Here is a 21,875-nt window from a genome sequence, read left to right as displayed (position 1 = left end):
AAAATCCCAGGACTGCATCTTCTCCTACCCCTAGGGAGGGAGAAACAACCGCGTGACAGAGTAGGGCAGGAAGGGCAATGCACTTCCTTGCTCGCACACAAAGCGGTGGAGAAGGTAGAGAGTGAAGGAAGACCCCCTGCCTCTCTGTGCGCTCTCAGAACAATTTGTGCCTGGTACACTTATACAGTGGCAAGGGCTGCTAGTGGAAAGGAAACCAGACTGAGTTTCCTCTTCATCTTTGCTGCCTTGAAACAGACTTCTTTCCCCACTTGCAAAACATCCATAATGTAAAGTATTTTCTGAACTTCTGGGCAAAACTGAACTAAGTGGTGTTGTCCAAGCCGGTCAAAATCTGACTGTTAAAGGAAGATCGAAGTCAAGTTCTATGGTGAGATTAGCAAGCAATTCCAGCAACCTCATTCTATTGAATGATACCTACTGGAGGCTATCTTTTTTGTAGGATTTTGCAACAACTATCAATTTTGTAGGATTAACTGGGAGACTGTTATTCACAGTATGGTAAATTAAAACAGTTTTGCTGCAATGAGTGATTTTTCAGAGTTATGAAATTAAAGGAATTTGGGGCAGGAATTTAAAAAAGAATATTTTGCATTTAGGTTGAGTTTGAGAGACGTCATTGGTGCTACTGATGTTCCTCTTTTTTTCTTTGTTGAGTGAGTCATTGGATTTGTGGACTGAAAACCACACTTTGCTCTTTCTCAAGCAAAAGTAACCTTCACCTCTTGTATTAAATAATCTTTTTGATTTCCAAGTGCCATAATTTCTTGTATTGTTGATGAGTAAAAGCATGAAGTTAGCATTTTATAATATATTATTCATTATCAAAGTACCATAAAGATGGGGGGTTTTTAAATTCAACAGAGGTGTACAAAGAAAAGTTCTATTCTAGCTCTCATGATTATTTTTCTCGTATCTAGTTTTAGTTAGAAACAGTGCACATAGTCTGGATAATTTAAATAATTTTTAGGTATTGACTTTGCTCTAATCTGGGTGTACAGGATGTTAGATTTTACTGTAGTTAAGAAATTTGTTGGACCAATATGAAAGGAGTGAGAAACTGTTGAGCCTCCTGAGAGCCTAGTAAATTTTTTTTTTGTACAGGCTTATTTATACATTCTTAAACTGGTTTTACAGTAAATGAACCATGAATAGAGGTAACTGTCTTCAATAGTGGGTTGTCAAGTACCAGATTTTCAAGTCTCTGTAAAATACGACCTCTGAAGTAGTATATTCTTACTGCAATGAACTGGGATTTACAGATGATACTTCCAATAATGCCAACATTATCTTAGCAATCTACTCATAGCATAAAGCCTTAATATTGAGGTCAAAGTGAAGCTTATGAGTGGCTTTGGAAGGGATATAAAGTTTTGAGGAGTATATTTTATTCGTTCTGGAGGGATTTGCAGGTGTAAACACCATAGAGAATGTATATCCACTGCTTTCTACTGGAAAAAAAAACCCAAAATACAAGATGCTTCAGAGTCCCACTGCTGGCTTCCAGAATCACTCATATGCTTAAATTCATCATGCTGAAATTAGTCTGGTGTAAAAAATTGGTTTCCTGTGAGCATAAAATTAGTTAAGATTTATAAAGTTGCAGTTAAAGCCAGCAAAGGCTCTTTAGTAGTGGAAAAACTGATACATGTGAGTATTTTCCTGTAGCTGGATGCACTGACTTCATTCTGGGGCCATACTAAATATGCGTTTCTGAGGGCAGATTCTACTTCAGTATATCTGTCCCTTCTGTAGGTCTTGGCTGCCACATGCTACTTGCAATAAAGCCTTCAGCTTTAGTGCTCGTAAGTCAGGGCACACTGCAGCAAGATGACTTCAGAGGCATGACTAGAGTGTGCTATAAGGTGGTGCAAGTGTACATGAGTGTGTTTTAAATAGTCCTTCTTTCTCCTTTTTCAGTAAATCCATGGTTGTCTTCTCACAGGCAAGATGCAGGAGGAGCACTGATGGTAGGAAAAGGAGTCTTTAACTTTCCTTCAGTTCCTACTTCAGTGACAGACATACTTCCCCTCTGCAGCCATTCACTCAGCTCCACTCCAACTTCTGCTCACATTGATCATCACTTTCTTGTTCTGTCCCTCTGAGTTCCTCCTGAGCACCATGCTTCTGAGGAGAGGCTGAGAGTTGAGACTGTTGAGCCTGGAGAAGAGCAGGCTCAGGGCATATCTCATCAATGTATAACTGAAGGGAGAATGCAAGGAGGACAGACTTCTTTTCAGTGGTGCCCAGTGACAGGTCCAGAGGCAATGGACGTGGAACAAACTGTAGAATGGGGAATTCTCTCTGAACATCAGCAGGGAACTGTAAGGGTGGCTGAGCACTGGAATGAATAGGAAGTCTAGAGGTGTGGTCTTCATACTTGGAGATACTAAAAAATACATCCAGATATGCCCATCCCAAGCAGCCAGCTATAGGTGGCCCTTCTTGGGTGTGTGGGGGATTTGACCAGATGCCACTTTCGAACTCAACCATCCTTTGGTTGTATGATTTTGTGATGCTGCTGCCAGGCAAAGCATTGTTACTCTTCCCACTTTTCTGTTGCTTTTCAGCAGTCACATAGTTCCCCATCCTGCAGCCTTCACTCCTCTCAAGCACTCTGGCACTTTGCACAGAGAGGTTCATTCTCTTTAATTGTGCTCTTTCACCATTAACCTAAAGTAAACAGCATGGGGGTTGCTGCTTGTGGGCTGCATTTAGCAACACTTCTCCAGAATTGTGACTTCTTATTACTACAACTTAATTTCTGGCATCAACTCAAATGTATACCTAAGCAAGGGAAGTCCATGTGAGAATGGGCAGATTCCTGAAATGCTGTCTGAAATCAATAGCAAAGTTGTCACAGGATTCAATAGGAACAGGGCAGAAACTGGAATACTAGGATGTTAAGGAAACTTGAGTATTGACTGACTAACAAAATAACTTATCTGTTAATTGATATCAATTCAGAAATACGGACTGTGAATAGCTAGCAACACAGTTTAGGGTATGACATAGTATTTTCACCAAGCTCATGCTGCAAAGTCAAAATATGGTTTATGTTCACATCCTTTATTAAAATTCTAAGTGCTGTTGATACCTGGGGTGGATAAAATCCCATGAAAAAAGTATCAAACTAGATACTCAACAAATCTTAGAGGTCTTTTGGGTAACATTGCTTACCCAAAAGCGATGTTTGGGTGTACCCCACAAGTGTATGGGTTCTGAATGGCATTCCTGTGCTCCTGGCTCTCTTCCAAATCTCAGTTGTGATGCAGGGCAGCCAGCTCAAATCCCCAACTTAAATTTCCCAACCATTAATAGAAAGGAAGAGATACTTGAGAGTATTGCAAGGAATGCATAAAACTGACTGCTCCTCTTATTAGCTGAGGTTTTAGGACACATTCATCTGCAACTAAGTGCATTATGCCCTGGGAGGCAGCAAGGTCTCATCCAGAACTGCAGTCTAAGCAGCAAGGCTAGCAAGGCTAGCAAAAGGCTACATGGTTGAGTGATGAAACACAGTCTGCTTCATTTTAGTTATACTGAGCCTATCTTCAAGGTTGTCCTCAAAGATAGCCACCAGCAGAGCACTGTGGCAATGGGCAAACATGCGAATATGTAGCCTATGCAGGATGTAAGCCACAAGTTTATTTGTGAACAGTGACAACTAGTGGGGAAAACAATTAACTAGAAAAATGTGATCACCAGGGCCAACACGAGTTCACTGTGGCAACTGGAAATCTGAAAATACTTGGTCAAACAGATTGATGATCTCAGTCGAGTTTCCTGATGGATTTGTGCCTGTCTATATTGCCACAATTGCAATGACCCATATGAACTGGATCAAGAGAGACAGAGGCTAAAGGCTTGAAGTCTCTCTAAACTGAGGCATTTTAGCTGTGAACTCATCACTTATGAATAAACTGATATCTAATTCATGAAAATGCTTCAAAAGCATTAAGAACCAAAATAACATATTCAGACTATTTTGTCATTCAACATCATAATCCTTGCACCAACCATGCTTCACATTTCTGGTATTTTTATACCACTCACTAAAACTAGGTGGAGAAATAGCGGTCAAACATCAGGTAATATTCCAAGAGGAAGAAAAGGTGTATACACAAGCGTTCCTTGGTGACTGGGTTTCAGATAAATGCTTTATTAGGCAGGAAGCATACTGCTTGGATGACATTACCAATTCTTGAAGGATTTATTATGTGCCATTGAAAACAGAGAGATTTAAACTAAAATCTTGCAAAGACTTAAAACCTCCATGTTTCGCTTTACACCTCCTACATAATTTCACTGAGGTCAATGAAACTATTCACTGTGGAAAGCTAAGAAGGTGTGTAAATCTCTGTAGCATTAAACATTTTTCTTGATTATCTCCCCAGGGACTGGAAACATGGATTGGCAGCTATCAGACACCTAGGGTAAAATGGCAACTTGTGTCATTGAATGCTGGCTTAATTGAAAAACAGCATTAAGAATTGTGAAACAATTCTGGCCTTTTTTCCTTAACTTGCAGTGGGTGCTATGTGGCTCTAAACTGCTTCCTTCAGTACCTCCAAACAACTGAGATTTGCTCACCCATGGCTAGGGCACATTTTGACTGTCAAAATAAGTGTTTGTAACTTTTTTTTTTTTTAAGTATTTAGCATAACTGAGGGGAGGTGTGCGTGTGTGTGTATGTGTGTGTGTATGTGTGTGTGTGTGTGTGTGTGTGTGTGTGTGTGTGTGTAATGTTGTCCATACGGGAGGCTTGAAAGCAGACCCTCTGCCTAGGTCGCGAGGGGGCTGCACCACCGGTGATGATCCTTCTCAACCTTCTTCTCATCCTTGTCCTCATCCTCCTCCTCCTCCTCCCCCCACCCCAGGTGGACACAGCCCGGTGGTCGCAGGCGCTTCGTAAGACGCTGCCGAGGAGGGGAAGGGGCTCAGCCGGTCTGGGGACCCCGGAGGCAGCGCGGGGAGCGGGCGGGGGTGACGGGGAGGCGCCGCAGGGGCGGGAGTGGCCGGGGCAGTGCCAGCGGCGGGGGGAGGCGCCGGTGCCGGCGGCGCGGGGTGCGCGGCGCAGGGGCGGCGGCCCCGCAGCCCGGGCGGGCGGGCGGCAGGTGGGAGCGGAGCCGAGCCGAGCCGAGCCGAGCCGAGCGGCGGTGCAGCGGGGCGGGGTGGCTGGGAAGGGAAGGGATGGGCTGCGCACCCAGCATCCACGTCTCGCATAGCGGTGTGATATACTGCCGGGACTCGGAGGAGTCCAACTCCCCCCACCAGACCACCACGATCTCGCAGGGCACCACCACCCTGCACGGCCTCTTCGTTAAGACAGACGCGGCCGACTCCATCCCCTCCGTCCTCGCCTACCAGAGCCGGCAGCCGCCGCCCTCCGCCGGCCCCCGCCGCAAGGAGCGCAGGGAGTCCGGCGGCGCCTCCGCCCGGTCCCGGACGCCCCACTGCTGCAGCGTTGAGGCGGAGACCCAGACCAGCAGCTCCAGCCCCAAGGTAAGCGTCGCCGCTCCGGAGGGTCTCCGGCGGTGCTAATGCTGGTCCCTGCCAGCCGCGGCAGAAGGAGGACGGTGCGCGGAGCCAGCGCCTCCCCCGCCGGAGGATGCTCGGCGGGCGGGATGCAGCTGGCAGGAGCGGTGCCCTAGTGCCCACTGACTCACCGCAGCTGCGGCGGCCGGGCCGGGCCGGGCTGGCACTGCTGCGGGGGGGCCGCCTCGCCTGGAGCTCGCCGGGGGGGGAAGCAGAAGCCGCCGGGCCCCTCGGGCTCTCTCCGCCTCTCTCCGCCCGGAGCCCACAGCCTCGGTGCTGCTCCGGGGCGCCCCGTGCTGGGATCGATCACGCACGCCCAGCGAGCGGGGAAGGGGTTTGTTTTGAGCTCTGTGACTGATGGCAGAGAGTGAGCGCCTCTGGGAGAGGCGGAATACGATCTTCCCCCCGAGTAATTCTCAATTGCAACAAGCCCCGTACTTAGTGCTGGCTTTACTTCATCCCTTTTTCTTCCCGCCGTATCTGGTTAAAATGAACTGTTGCTACTAGGCGTTGATGTTCGGCTGAGAACCGAACCACTGTGACCAGCACACGTATGCAGGTGCACCTCGCTGGTGTAGGGCTGTGGAGATGTTCCTGGAGGGGCGGGCGGGGGCTGTGTCTGTAGGGTATCTTGAAGGCTTGGGTCCCCCTCTCAGTGCTTAAGGCAGGCACTGCTGCAACCCGTCTGTCAACCTCTTCACTTAAGTTTAGCACTTGAAAAGAGATGATTGCGCTGGATTTTTTTTCCATGATGTTTGTTGGGGTTTTTTTTTAATATCAGAGTAGGTTTTTCATTAACTTCCCTGAAAGCCTTTTAGGAATTAAATTGCTTTGTTGCCCTCTTCCAAAGTTTATTAATAATAATAATAAAAAAAAAAAAAAAAAAAAAAAAAAAAAAAAGGTGTCATGATCCTAGCTGCAACTTAGGTTACTTTTATGATGTACTCATAAGGCAGGATATCATGTCACAAAGTAATCCTAGTATTTTGTTAGAATATCAGTAAGAAATTCCAAAGTTATAAAATATTCCCTAATAATTTAATATTTCAGAAGTCATCTTAAGGAAAACATAAGTGGAAGAAATCACAGAAAAAAACCCAAAAGCTGCCACAAGCCATTGTCAGTTCGTTAGTTCAAATGCTGAGAAACTTGTCTGCAGTCACATTTACTGTTTTACTCATTCAGATGAGGAACCTGCATCATCAATGACTGGGACAAAATTCAAGCATGACTGGAGTAAAACATTTCTTATATTTTTTGGGTTTGTGGATTTTTTTTTTTTTTTTTTTTTTTTTTTTTTTACATTTCAGAGTGCAATATTTAGGACAAAATATGATTTCTTTTTTAATGTAGAGGAGAGAAAAATGAAAACATTTTCACAGTTGTTTTAAGGTGAGAGTAGAAAAAAATCAAAAGATTGAAAAAAAAATTTTAGAGTGGTAACTCAGTTCTCAATAGTTGTTTATTATACATTATTACATTATGTGCTGTTATAAACAAATACATTTCCCAACTTCCTAGTTATTAAAACTGAATGTATTTCAGATGTTTTGAACTTTCTGATTTGTATTGTAATATTATTGGTTCAGCAAGGCCAAGTGCTGGGTCCTGCCCTTGGGTTACAACAACCACAGGCTGGGGCAGAGCGGCTGCAAAGCTGCCCACCGGAAAAGGATCTGGGGGTGCTGGTGACAGCGACTGAGCATGAGCCAGGGTGTGCCCAGATAGCCAGGAAAGCCAGTGGCATCCTGGCCTGGATCAGCAATGGTGTGGCCAGGAGGACCAGGGATTGTCCTCCTGTGTTTGACACTGGTGAGGTCACACCTTGAATCCTGTGTCCAGTTCTGGACCCCTCACTACAAGAAGGACACTGAGGTGCTGGAGCATGTCCAGAGAAGGGCAAGAGAGCTGGTGAAGGATCTGGAGCACAAGTGAGGAGCAGCTGAGGGAGCTGGGGGTGTTAGCCTGGAGAAGAGGAAGCTAAGGGATGGCCTCACACTACAACTGCCTGAAAGGAGGCTGTAGCCAGGTGGGGTTTGGCCTCTTCTCCCAGGTAACAAGTGGCAGAATGAGAGGAAACAGCCTCAAACTGCTCCACAGGAGGTTCAGGTGGGACATCAGGAAGAATTCTTTCACATAAAGGATTGTCAAGCATTGGAAGGTACTGCTCAAGAAAGTGATAAAGTCACCATCCCTGGAGCTGTTCAAGAAATGACTGGATGTGGCACTTAGTGCCATGGTCTAATTGACAAGGTGATGTTAGGTCATAGGCTGGACTTGATGATCTCAAAAGTCTTTTCCAACCTAGTTAACTCTGTGATTCTGTGAAAAGATGTCCAAGATTGAATCCAATCTTTGGTCAATCACCTCTGTATCAATGAGACCATGGCACAAAGTGCCACATCCAGTCTTTTCCAACCTAAATGATTCTGTGGTTCAGTGATTGTTTTTGATAGCTTCACTTCTTTTCACAAATTATGAGTTTGTTTGGTGTCTGGGATTTTTAAAGTTATTTATCAACTATTTCAATTATATAGTAGAAATATTTCCATTCTTATAAGAATTAAGATCTGTAAAATTTTTTAGATTTTTTTTTTTACGTTGAGGTAGAGCTGCTGTTCTTACTGCTAGTCCTGTCATGATTTTGTACATCACCCTAAAGTATTGACTAAAACAGGGTTAGATTATTACAGAACTATCATAAAGGCAAAAGAGTATGCTACACTTGACAGAGTATAAGAAGTGATAAAGTGTGGAAACATGCTTCTCCAGTAGTACATGATAACCATATTTATTTCTACAAAAGTGAAGAAAAGTATTATTTATTTTGATACAGAAAGAGTGTCTAGCAATTCCACATGGTTTTAGCTGCTGTAGTGCTTAGTTGCATGTATCAGCTGTATTGGATATTCCATACCATATGGCATCACACTCGGGGAAAGAAGGAGAAGGGGGGGACATTTGGAGTGATGGTGTTTGTCTTCCCAAGTAGCCACTGCACATGATGGGGCCCTGCTCTCCTGGGGATGGCTTTACACCTGCCTGCCCATAGGAAGTGGTGACTTAATTCCTTGTTTTGCTTTGCTCATGTGTACACCTTTTACTTTAGCTACTGAAGTGACAAAATTAATGAGTGGTTTCACTTTTACTCTTCAGATTCTCTCCCTATCCTGCGGGTGATGGAGTGAGTGAGCAGCTGCCTGGGGCTTAGTTGCCATCTGGGGTTAAACCACCACAAAATCTCATCTAAGTGTATTAGGGGACAAAACCAATATACTGGTCAAATGGCTGTTAGCACTATTATATATTAAAATAATCTTCCAGTTGTGTAACTGCTCAACCTGCTTAAACCATGTTTCTTGATGTGTCTTCATTTTGTGTTCTAAACTGTTCTTTAGTTGTTTATGCAATCAAATATTGCACTGTTTACATTTGACCCTGCCTTTTTACAATGTTTTAAAACTCATCCACACCATGGTATGAAACTAGCACTAAAAGTAATCAACCTGTAATAATTTCAACCCTCTTCAGTTCAAATAAATAATAAAATAAAAACCAACCAAACAAAAAATTATCCCATGTCACTTAAAACATATGGCTCATCTAAACCTTACTTTCAAAATCAATTTGATCTGTATTCATTTGGCTTGAGGTCAGTGTTACATTTTTTTTGTTTTGTTTTCTTTTCTTCTCCTTTCCTTAATGAAAAGTTCGGAACTGTCCAGAGCATTGAGATGTGTTGGTCCCATCCCACTCACATTGTTTATGAGTAACCATTCAGCAGTTTTGGTGGGTGTATGTGTGTTTCTTTCAATCTTGAAAGCTTGGTAACAAGTACTGGCAGGTTGCCTGACAAAGATCTCAAGTGGACTTGCTAAGTGTTGGAAGATGCATCTGCACCCTGATTTGGAAAAGGACCCACAATTCCTGGTGCCCAGCCATACACTGTGCTATTAAGGTACTTGGGCAGAAGCACTCAATTGAAAAAACAGACACTCCTTCCCTTATACCCTCCTTAACAAAGCCAAGCAGTATCATGAAAAGAAAGAGTAGTAATATCTCAAACCCTCCATCAGCTTTATATAAAGATACAAGGCATTTAGCTTCCATCACTGAAGCATAACAATGAGATGAGAAGGTGCTGATTGTATAATGGCTGCTTGACCCATTGCTCAGTTATTGCTAGTTCTGAAGTGCAACAGTACCAGCTGTTTAGCAAGAAGTAAACAGTTTTTTGGACACTTCCTTGGGGATTTGAACAGGTAATAAAATGCTTACCTTATCTACTTTTACATCTTTTAATTATGGCCAAATCTTAAGCAGAAGTTGTGAATAGTTCTGCTTTTCTTGAATATCTTGAGACTTTAGCATTATTGAAACCTTACAACAACAGACAAGTTTCAAAGCTCATGTTGCTAACATATTAGCTGGATGGAAAAAAGCCTCCAAATAATTTGCAGTCTTCCATTGATTGCTTTATTATATTTTTCTTCTTGAAATTACAAGAACAGCAGGTGTAATGATTTGGTTCTTCTTATGCTGTGTTCTTTGTGGAAGAGAAAGACCTGTTTATAAACCTCTCTTGATCAGTCACGATAGAAATAGATTTTGACCGTTTTCAGCCTTTCCTGTAGCAAAATAATTATTAGAAGCAAAGCTCAGAAATAAGAAAAAATATGGTGGGACAGTATCTTTTACCAGCATTGGTCTGTGTTAAGTTCCAAGGTGGAAGTGTTGGGACATATCCTCCAAAATGTCAAGGATCTAGCTTTTAGAATTTTGGGGGTGGGTTTGTTTGGGTTTTTTTGGTTGGTTGGTTGGTTTGGTTTGTTTTTTTTTTTTTTATCTGGGGGAATATGTGAAAGAATGCAGCTGCCAAATACAAAGTGGAGAACACTGAGTCATGAGAGAGTTGCATCCAGTCCACAGGTCCTGGAGAAATGCAGTAATAAGTATTGCCTTGATTTCAAATGCAGTTGCCTTTCAAGCAGTACCATGTGTAAGAAAACTCCATGTACTTCTTGCACTTCTTGTTTTGTTTGAAGTGTACTATGGTTTAACTGGCTGCTAGTAAGTTCTCTGGCATGTGGAATATACCAGATGTAGTGTAAACTTGGAAAATAAACCTCCCAACTCTGCAACTTGGTGTGATGAAGGTGCATTTCACAACTCAGTAGGACACCTGAGACATAAGACACCTCTTGAACATAGTTGAGGTCTGCAGAGTTGGCATAAAAAAATTGAGCAGGCCAAAAAGTTTTGAAATATGTTACTGTGCAGGACCTTGTTAATTTAGGCTAGCTGTTCTCTGAGAGATGCTGGCCTGAATAGCTCTTACCATAAAGAAAATTGCTACTATAGAAGTGTTCTTCTCTGAATAAGCCCAGACATCTTAAATGAATACACTAAAAGTACTTTTGCTGCTCTTTATCTGACCTTTCCATTCCTCCTTCAAATGATGCAGGTAAACTTCAGCAAGCACTGTAGTTATGCTCTTAAGCTATGCTAGACAGAAGAACTGTTATAGAACAGATAAAACCATTTCTTCAGAAAATATTAAACCACCTGGCAAAGAGAAGCCTGGTGAATGACTTTGCATTGAATCACACAATGTTCTGGACTTCAAAAACTGCTCTGGATGATATGCATTTAAATGATTAAATATAAAATGACCACATGTGTGTTCACACACACATATATAGGAAAAGTGAATTGCTGAGAGATTGTAAGAGAACCATGAGCCTCAGTTGTTTCATCATTAGAAGTCAACAGGTCCAGGAGCCCTCTAAGTCCTTAAGTAAAAATTTATTTTGGAACATTGGTTTTCAGTACCCAAAATACCAAGCAGTTTTAAGTAAACTGACCACTAGTAGCATCTGTTTTCCACCCCTTACTTTTGCTATGCGTAAAATGAGACTGAGGTTTTATCTTCTGAGGAGCTTGGAGTGAATGTCTCGACACTGTCTTTAGTGTACATGTGTAACTTTTCTAGAAGTGCCTTTAGTGAACACTGTGTGTTCACTATATACCTGTGTGGCTGCTAGAAAATAACATGTGAAGTGCTTTATGATGTAGCAGAGTTTACCTCTTTTTGTAAAACCCAGGACCATAGCTTAAGGAAATCAACAATCACATTTACTCATGTAAAGACAGAAGTACAGAGCATTGTGAAAAGCAGCCTGTGTGTTTGAAGTGATTGAGGGCACAAGCTTACCATAACAACTTCCACCCGATGATCTCTTGTGTAGTACTGTCTCCCTCTGGCACAGATCAGTAGGTGCATTTCTGGCCCAGTAAGTCACCAGCCTTGCAGGGCAGCAACACAACACCTGGCTGTCCCCTTGCTTCTCTGAGGGCATCTTCTCTGGGGCAATCTCACAGGCCATGAAGTAGAATGAGCTCATTCTGCAGGAGCTTCCACAACTCCCCCAAAACACCAGTGCTTTTGGCTTGTGAAGCTTGAGTCACCTTTGCTTCTATGTGAGGAAGAAGTGCTGTCTAAGGATACATTATTAATTTTGAGTTACGGTGACATTCTGTACAGCTTTTTGGAGGTGGTGTCTACTGCAGGTAACTTTCTTCACTTTAGAGAACCATTAGTCCATTTGCTGATGAACTTTATTTTTCCCTTTCACTTCAGCCATTTGTGTCAACCACAGCCCCATCCTTCAGCATCCAATTATTTATAAATGTCTTTCTCACCCATGTTGTCAGCTATAAAAGAACAAAATGCATTAGGGACATGCTGTTCCTTTGTATTACCTCTGGCTCTTTGAATAGAGAGGTACTCTGGAGAATAGTTTAAAAAAATCCCTGTATATCTCTACCCACTGACTTGGTTATCCAGTGCCAAATATTTCGCATCTTGGATATAGAAAGGGTAGAGTGTAGATTTGTGCTGAGAAACCCCTCAGCTAAATGGTGCTACTTCAGAAACTGTCTCAATATTAAACTCTTAATAATGTGAGTTATTCCCTTTGAAAATGCAGATCTAATTTTGATGTAGATTTACAATTCATTGACCTTTTGCCCTGGATTCAGACTGCATCCGAAGAGGCAGCTTTAGTTCCAAAAGTATGGGAAAACTGGACCAATGCAGTTGGTTTCATAGCATGAAAGAGTGGAGCAGGAATTGCAAAGATCTGGACCACCTGGACTCCAGCACACAGAATTCACAGACAACGCAGCCAAGTGTGAACATGCATATAGATATTATTAAACCACATTTAAATTAGAATTGCGATGGAACAATGGCTAGTTGAGAGACTCTGCATCAGTAGGGTCAGTAATGTCCACTGCTGAAATGGGCAAAATGGAGTTTTGAAGTAATATAGGTATTAAAAATCAAGCTATTCAACGTCTGTTTGTAAGCCTAGGAGAAACTGCTCACAGCCAGTTTGCATATAGAACTATAGCCTGTTAGATTTAATTCAAATCCGTTTGTTTATATTTGGAGGAGTGAGGTCTGATTCCTATCTTGTTATATGCTTGTTTTCATCAAATAGTGATATAGTTACAGGTGGTATACCTGTCAGTGCTGTAAAAAAAAAAAAAATCAGTGTAATTGAATGTGGAATTAGATATGAGGTCTCTGGTGTTAGCTTGGTCTCTGGTGTTACCTTTGCTCTTAGGTCAGCATCTTGCCACAGGGACAGTGAGAGAGGCTTTCCTCTTCCCCTGTCACAGATTTGGAAGGCTGTCTGAGGGCACTGTGAACTTGAATGTTGTCAGTGGTCATTGTTCTCCTGCAGTTATCGTGTCCATTATGAAATGCAATTTATGAAGCCATTGTGCTAGCCAGAAAACCAAGAAATCTCTTTTAGAAAAGGAGAGAGAAAATGAGGCTTTAGCTTTTTGTGTGTGTTCTTTTCCAAAGTTAATCAAATTTCTTCTGAGCCCCCAGGACAGGCATTAATGTGATGGCTAGGGTGTTTTCTGGAGAGATACCCAAGCTCAAGTCTCTGTTTTGGAAGAGTCTAAAGAAGTTCTCCCATGTGAGTACCCTTCTTCCTGGACTGTTGGCTATTGTGGGTTTCTTTTTCTCTTGCTTCTAAGACTGCTTCCCTGAAATCATGCATTCTGAAGAGTTCCTCCCTGAATTGCTACTTCCTCTTTGTTGCAAAGACAAATCTTTCTTAAACAGCTGTTTAACTATTTTGTGAAAAAACACAAGTTTTCAGAAAAGGTAGTTATATTACATTTCAGAATAAAGCCATTCACGTGTGTTAAATGGTTAGTGCTGTGTTAATGTTCAAAGCAGTGCTGTGACTCATGGAAGAAGTCAGTAACTGCCATGTCAAACATCTTACCATGGCCTTGTTCCAGGCTGCTTCATTTTACCTCAAATTGCAATGTGAGGGAGACCAGGATAGCAAGACAAAAAAGTTTTCTTTCATTCTCATGGACATGGTGTGCTGGTCTGCAGCTGCTGGACAGCGCTCCCTCCACATGGAGCTCTGGATGGCAGCCACAGTGTGCTGGTGGAAACCTGGGAAATCTTTGGCTACCTTTATTCTAAAGGTTTGTGCAGACATCAGAAAGGTCAGTTGGAGTACTATGACAGTGTGGTGGCTGGTTAGAGAAGAGATGGATGAAGTGAAGATCTGAGATGGGCTAAGCAGGTGAGGCATCATTGTTCAAGTGGGAAAAAAAGTGATCAATCTAGCCTAAGCTGGGGTGGTTGTGGATGGGTCATCTGTTACGGGCTGGGGGAGGTCAGGGCAGAGACATGCCAAAGGAAGTGGGGCTTAAGGGGCATATGGGTGGAGAGATGTTTTGGCAGGAAATAAAAGGTCTTGTCTTGGTGGCACAAGATATCTTTGACACTTGGGAGTCTTGAGGAGATGTGATTCCCAGTCTAGTGATTTCTGTCCAAGTCTTAGAGCTGTACATCAAAAAAGTCTCTTACCGCTCAGTGCTGCTGCAACAGGAATTGCCTCAATGGTGTTCTGTGTACAAAGTTTTAGTAATGTATCCACTACTGCCTAAAGTCACTTGATAGTCTGTGCTTGTCTCTGTTTTATTAACGAGCCCATCACAATAGCGGAGGACTCCTTCTACATCTTATAATTGAACATTTGAAAGCAAGAGAAAAGTACCTAATATTTGTCTAGACAAATTGAAGATTGTTACAGTGGGGAAACTGTAATACGTGTATCAGATAACGAGGCCTGTGGAAAAGAAATATCTATGGACCAATTCATGGTAGATGTTTCAGAGATGTTTATTTCTCCAGCCACATGGCCGGAGCTCTGCCGAGGCACTGCTCAATCACGGGACCCGAGGGTCCTTGCCCACGCAGGGGAACACAAAACAACCAATGGGGAACGAGGCTGACCAGGGGCAGGGAAACCCCGTGTCTCCCCCCCAGGGCCCCTCTCCCAGGACCCCACGGCAGGGGGAAAGGGACCCCGACATTTCACCCATTTATTTTTAACAAAAAGAGATGTAAAACTTAACATTGAAAACAACTGGATAAACATGAGATAACAAGGACAGTTTCAAAACAAAACAAGCCACCCTCCTGAGTCTTTAAATGTCCAAACAGATTCTTTGGAACATCTTAGGGCTCACAGAAGGGAGACAGGACTCTCTGGGCATGCTTTGTGGGGAAACTGAGGCAGGAGAGGGTTTCTTCCATTTGTACCTGTTGGAACTCTAAACAACAATAGTTAATTTCTTCCTTCCCCCTCTTCATCCTCCACTCAGCATTAGAAAGGGATTTTTGGGGAAACAATTGGTAAACGCATGGTTTTGTGAGGGAAACCATGGGTGAAAAAACGGATTGGGAATACACTGGGGGTAATAGGATACAGGAGAAAAGGGAAAGGTGGGATTAGGAAAGGGAGACTGTAGGGGGGCTTATAATGGAGATATTGTCTAACATGACCACAATTTTTAGCATATATACTGCCTTTCACAGAAACACCATCAGTCCTAGTGACCTCTGCCTCTTGTAACCCTTTTCTACCTTGCACAATTTTGAACTCTACTATTTCTCTATCTCCTAAACTTGGGATGTATTTTTCAGGGTTATTCTTTTTAATAGCAGTTCTAGGAACGAATATGTCTTCTTGGTTGTCACATCTTGTTATAAAACCATAATTTTGTTCAACATTATACCATTTTACTATTCCTAAAACCTTGGCTACGATGATCTTTTCCATTTTCCAGCTGGCTGCTGTTTTCTGTCTTGCTGCAATCTTGCTTTCTCTTTCGCTTTTGCTCTCTTCCGTGTTGGAACTGCCAGAGTTGTCAGTGCTGCTGGGGCTGTCGGGGCTGCTCGTGCGTGCACCCTCTTCCCGGGGTCACATTCGGGGCCATGCAGGCTGGGCTGGGCCGGGCCGCGCCGCTCAGCTCCCCGCATGCCGCTGCCTCCACTCTCAGCTGCGCTGCCGCTGCCTGAGGCCGCGCCCACATCTCGGCCGGGCCCCTGAGCAACAACCCCCCTGCGCCCTGCTCCAGCACGCATTTTGGCTAGGTGCAGCTCCGCTCCACCGCCGCCCGTGCACTGCTCCTCTCACGGGGCTCGCTCCACCACGCGCTGCATGAGGCCGGGCGGGCTCCCACCGTGCCCCGCTCTGCTGCCGACACTGCAGCTCATGTTGCTCCGCCCACACGCAGGAACTGCCTCGCTGCTGCTCGGAGAGCGCTTGGTCCACGTGGCCTGGGTCTCACAGACTCTGAGGCACGCTTCCCTCCACCAGGACACAGCTGACATTGGTCAACAGTCTCAGTAATTAAATAATATTCACAAAAGTATTCTTCCATCAGCATATATTTTGACTCAGAAATTTACTGTGTCCAAACAGTCTTCCAAAAGTCTTTGGTAAGAATCAAATCCCAAGAAACGTAGAAAAAGTTCTTAAACAACCATGAAAGGAAATGTTTCAGTTCCTTTTGAGCTTGAATTAAGCTAAAATTTACAAGTCGTTGTTCAAGAATCTTTTCAAGTTTAAGATAAATGTCCATATGCAGCTCGGAGAGCCAAGAGTCCTTCCACGGTTCCTCCATAGTTTAGAGATGGAACAGCAAAACAAAAACAAGAAGAGAAATCCAGAGTTTACTCACAAATCAGTCGCTGTAGGGATTGTGGATCGTTCTGCTCGCAATTCTCTACCATTTGTTACAGTGGGGAAACTGCAACACAATGTATCAGGTAACGAGGCCTGTGGAAAAGAAATATCTATGGACCGATTCTTGACAGATGTTTCAGAGATGTTTATTTCTCCAGCCACATGGCCGGGATCTGCCAAGGAACTGCTCAATCACGGGACCCGAGGGTCCTTGCCCACGCAGGGGAACACAAAACAACCAATGGGGAATGAGGCTGACCAGGGGCAGGGAAACCCCGTGTGTGCCCTCAGGGCCCCTCTCCCAGGACCACATAGCAGGGGGAGGGCCCCAACAGAAGATCACTAACCACCTGTTTTCTGGAGAAAGCTTTGACAAAAGAGAGGCAGAGGTGTTCTCCCCAAAACCAAAATTACAACAAAATAACACCAAAGCAAAACAAGTAACCACTAAGAATCCAAATTGTTCTAATATGGAGATATTACCAGTATAACTGGTTTTGGTACAACTTCTGTGATAACTTTGTTGAATGGCAGCATGCACTCCTGCATTGCCATCCCAATTAGAATATTGCCAGAAGAGGATCCATATGGTGTGTTAGCTCTGTGAGTCTGGTGCATGGGCATCGTTTAATGTTAATGGTAGTTTTTTCTTTCAAATGCAACTTCGTATAAATGTTATCATTTTATTTGGTGCAACAGTTTCTTTGATACATTCTGGCATTTTTTTCATTTCAGTGTGACAGAGCTTTTACTACTCTAGTCCTTCAGGTGAACTTGGACTGAGCAACAGAACTGGGGTTTTTTTTCTTACACCATTAGTTGGTTAAAAACTATGTGTTTGATTGATATTATTTAAGGCTCACATTCAAGACAAGAGTTGTGCAAGTCTTAATATATTTAAAATGTCATAATTTTAAGTTAGATTCTGTGCATCCTGGTGTTAGAGATATCAGTCTTTTTCTTTCAGGTTTGTGGAAGTGAAATATAAAATTATCAATAACAGAAAAACTAGTGGGACTGATGAGTATTACACTCAACCAGAATGACTGTTTGCAGATACACATTAAATAGAACAGCTGATGCACATACAGATCTCTTCTGCCCCTCTGGCATTTTAGTGGCTTAGAGACTATAACCATACAGTTCAAAGAGCTCAGTAATGAACTGTCTTCAAAGAAGGGAATCTTTTTCATGGGTTCCACTGCATTTATACAAGGGGCTATTTTTAGATGAAGGATTTTTTTGCCCCTTTGCAGCTATAAGGCATCTGTGACCTCACCTTTAAATCTGCTGTGCTGGAAGTAACTCCTTTAAGGCCATCCTTTCATGTTTGCTTTATTGTTATTTTTCATTTGGTTGCAAATATTTTCAGATCTGTAGACAGTTTAAAACTGAAAAGGACTCTGTGTTTTTTTAGCTCACATGTAAAGTCTTGTCAGAGAATACTGTTTTCCTGTATGGTTGATGCAGATGATTGCCCATCAAAGGATGACCCTTAATCACCTGAATTTTCTGTGTATCACTTCCTATCATTGAAGAAATAGAAGCATTTTATTTCAAAATCTAATGAATGATCTTAAAATGCAAAACAGTGTTTAATGATACAACAATAAAAACTTGGTATGATTTTGCACTTCCGGCCCCAGTGCAGAAATGGGAAATGCATACATGTAGTCCAGTAGTCCAAATTCAGCAGTCACCACTCCATATGTTAGAATGCAAATCTTGCATCTGGAAGGACTCCGCTGATATCAGTGAGATGAAGATCTGACTTTTTTTAGATAGGCAATGGGCAAAAGGCTATTCAAATTTTCTGAAAATTTTCCCATGTTTTATTTTTAATTAGATAGAAATAAGTGACTGGGCCTTGATACATTCTCTTGCCATTAGGGGACTAAAAGGGATCAAAACAACCCCTGCACAGCCCTTGACTATTTTAGCTGTACTTGGGCTGGGCAGTGCTGCTCTTCCAAACGGCTTGTTCCTAACTGTCCCTGATAACTGTTCAACATTTCTTGATTGCTGAAGGAGGTAGTGGCAGGGCATCAGTGCAACATACAAGATTTGCATCACTTGGAGATGTCAGCAGTGCTTCTTGCCACCACACCCTTTGGTTCATCTGCCACCCATCCTGTCCCAGGATTTTTATTTTTCACCTGTTCTTTCAGCATAGGATCACTGAGGAAGTGATCACATAGGAAGAGGATAGTTTGCCTTCTGTGAAAAATGGGAGATTATTTTGTATGTTTGTACATATACTTGCTGTATTCTTATCTGCAGGTTGGGTGAGCCATCTGCTGGCATCTTTCCTCCAGTTTTGGTTGGTTTTATTGCCAAAATAAATTTTATTTATTTTATTCCCCCTCTCCTTGCCTGTTTGAACAGTTGCAAAGGTATTGCCTTTACTGAAAATGGAATAAAAACAGGATATATTTGAATGTGTGGATTTCTTGGTCCTTTTTGGTCACAGTTCACAGCTTGCTTCTACCAGCTGCTAAATATCTTCAATCATTCTTCCTCACTCTGAAGTAGAGATGTTCTTTGTCTATTCCAAGTATTATCTAAACTGATTAGTATCTGACAATGTACATATATCTTCTTTTCTACTACCAGCATGCATGCCATGGACTGGAAAAATCATGGCATAAATGTGGGACACAAAAAGTACCTTCATGCTGCCTATCACAGGATTAAGCATAAAACAGGGAAGAGCCTTCTGTGCATCTTCTCTAACCTCCTTCCAAACTTCTCCTGCTTGCCCGCTCAAAAATTCACTTGGCAACTGAGTTGTATGCTAATGGGAAGTCAGTGAGAATTGGATTTTCTGTTTATTTGAAAATTTCACTTCAACAAGGGAAATATTTCAAGGACAAAATTCTGGAAAAATGTTTCACATAAATCAGAAGTCAATATAGTCAATTTGAGATTGTGGTTGTCTTTTGATAAAAATCGTCACCTGATTTACTGCTTCTTCAAAAGGCTTTATTTCTAATACATTAATATCTTCTATTAGCTGGGAGGATTCAGCTGAAAAATTTTTCACTGTCTGGTATTGCTAACTTCACTTCATGCTGCAGTGCGGAGGTCCAAAGGCATGTTACCATAGAGATACCCACAGTAGTTTTAAACCAACTTTAGGCTACTGAAGCTTGAGTGCTAATGATTACTGCAACATCAGCTGTGGAATGCACGCTGTCAGGCTGGATATATGCTTCAGCAGCTGATTGCGTTGACTAACCCTAACTGCAGCCCAACAGTGCTCCTTTCTGAAGTTGGAAGCATAGGACTGAGATCTTACAGCTCTTCTGAGACACGGCCACTCTCATACTAGGGGACCTGACCAGGTGCATAAGCACCTCAGTTGTGCCACTATTATAAGGGAGAAGTAGGTGACCTTTAACAACTAGATCAGATCTACAGAGGCCCAGTGTCTCCCCAGGTGGAATTGCAGTGCTTGCTGCTTTTCCTCATTTGGTAACTGACATGCTTTTTTACTTTTTGTGATGATGTATTTCACATCTTGGGCAGAGGTTGAACTGTTAGATCAATATTCAGGGTGAAAAATAAAATGAGTGATTATTTACTCATCTCACCATCAGCCGTAACATCTTCTATGTAGTTACAGATTTGGCTCCACTCTGTGTTTAGTGCTTTCAGATGTGTTCAGTGAGCACGTATGGAAATGGAAGCTTAATCCCTTTTGAAGAAAAAGATGAAGTGGAGCACTAAGGTGAAGAACTTAGCAAACAATCTTTAAATAAATATGGTTTCTGATTTGGTTTCCTTCTGATCCCAAATCAGTCAACAGAAACTAGGCAAGGTGGACGAGTAGGCTGTTGCTGCTTCTGTTGTCATTATGTTTCTTTTTGTGGAGAACCTAGTCATATGAGGAAGCACATGAATGAAATGAAATGCTTTCCTGATACTGCTGGCAGCAATAGAAAGGTCAAGTGTATGACAGTGGGTCGTGTATGTTCTGCTGTGCATACAAAATCATGAAGACTACTGTGCTGCTTCATGCTGTACACATTTCAGTGAGAAGTAATAATCTCAGGCAGAAACACCTGCAAATCTACCTGTCAGGAGCAACATAGACAATCATTAAACCAAGCCACCTTAAATAAGATGGGCACTCTTGAAGCTGTTTCATTTTCTCAGAATCAGTCTGTAAAGTAGTAGTAAAGCATGCTTATAAATCCTTTCCAAGTAGAGTGTATATATTCTTCACTAATCTTCTAAGGATAATAGAATAATTTGTGGTGGGTACCAGTGAAATTACTGTGTTCATAGTATAATGTAGTTACTTGAACCTGTGTAAACACTGTGCAAACCTGTGTCTAAACCTGTGTAAAGTGCTTTACTACTACTTTACAGACTGATTCTGAGGCCTCCCCAGAAAACACTGGCTACAGAGAAAGTTTCTGCTTTGGGATGAGGATTCCTGCAACACTGAAGAGGTTGTCTCAGTGTGACCAAATGGGAGCAAACTCCCTTGGCTGGAAGGGTAGTTTCCAACCCACTCCCAAGAAAAATGGGAACTGTGCCTATACTTACTTTTAGTTTGCCTTTGTAAACTTCTGAATATGTATTTCTCAGCTTACTCATGGTAAATGTTTTGGGGCAGTCATATTTTGAGTGCGGTAAGAGTGACTGAATAATTTAAAAATACCTCTGCATACATCATGATTGAAATTAAAATACAAAATTAGGGAGTGACTTCTTTTAATTTTTTATTTTTAATGGCAAACTGTATTTTTGGGGGCTGTTTTAATGAAGTGAAATGTAAAAAAACCCAAACAGTTAATGCACATGTATTTCATTGAAACTTTTACGGGACAAACTGTATCTGCAAATATATGTGTGACTCTACTGTAAGCTGCAAGAGGAATTGAAACTCAAGAAACTTCTAAAACATGAAATATTAAGCATAAACCAGCACTTCAGACTTTTATGGGGAAATGGCATTTTCTCAGCATTTTGTTTGTATTCAGTATATTTTTTTAAAAAATTGATGCTGAAATAGGTCAGCAGTGCATGCTTCTATAAAATCCCAATAGTTGTCATCACTAGCAAAATGACTTCTCACCTTCTTTCTCATCTTACTGCTGACTTTTATGGAGGCTTTTTTCCTGAGACCTCCACTTGTCTTTTAGAGTACACAAGGCAAACCCCAATCTCAGAACAGATCTCTCTGCCTGGTAAGTCTACCATGCTGACTGTAAAATTGCCTTTAAGTCTATCAGA

At 42.3% G+C, this 21,875-nt stretch overlaps 1 protein-coding gene across 1 annotated transcript in view; it reads left to right on the top strand.

Annotated features, from left to right (window-relative positions):
* The first annotated feature begins 5,211 nt into the window (after positions 1 to 5,211).
* The window catches only part of PDE8B (phosphodiesterase 8B), a 71,652-nt gene continuing 54,988 nt past the window's right edge, over positions 5,212 to 21,875 (top strand). The window contains exon 1 of the mRNA XM_069000982.1: positions 5,212 to 5,523. Coding sequence (XP_068857083.1) covers positions 5,212 to 5,523 — 312 coding nt within the window. The remainder of the gene's footprint in view (positions 5,524 to 21,875) is intronic.

The sequence above is a fragment of the Aphelocoma coerulescens genome (genome assembly GCF_041296385.1).
Source record: "Aphelocoma coerulescens isolate FSJ_1873_10779 chromosome Z unlocalized genomic scaffold, UR_Acoe_1.0 ChrZ, whole genome shotgun sequence".
Lineage (NCBI taxonomy): Eukaryota > Metazoa > Chordata > Aves > Passeriformes > Corvidae > Aphelocoma > Aphelocoma coerulescens.
The sequence above is the reverse complement of the archived record's forward strand: the minus strand, read 5'-3'. Positions and strand labels throughout refer to the sequence as shown.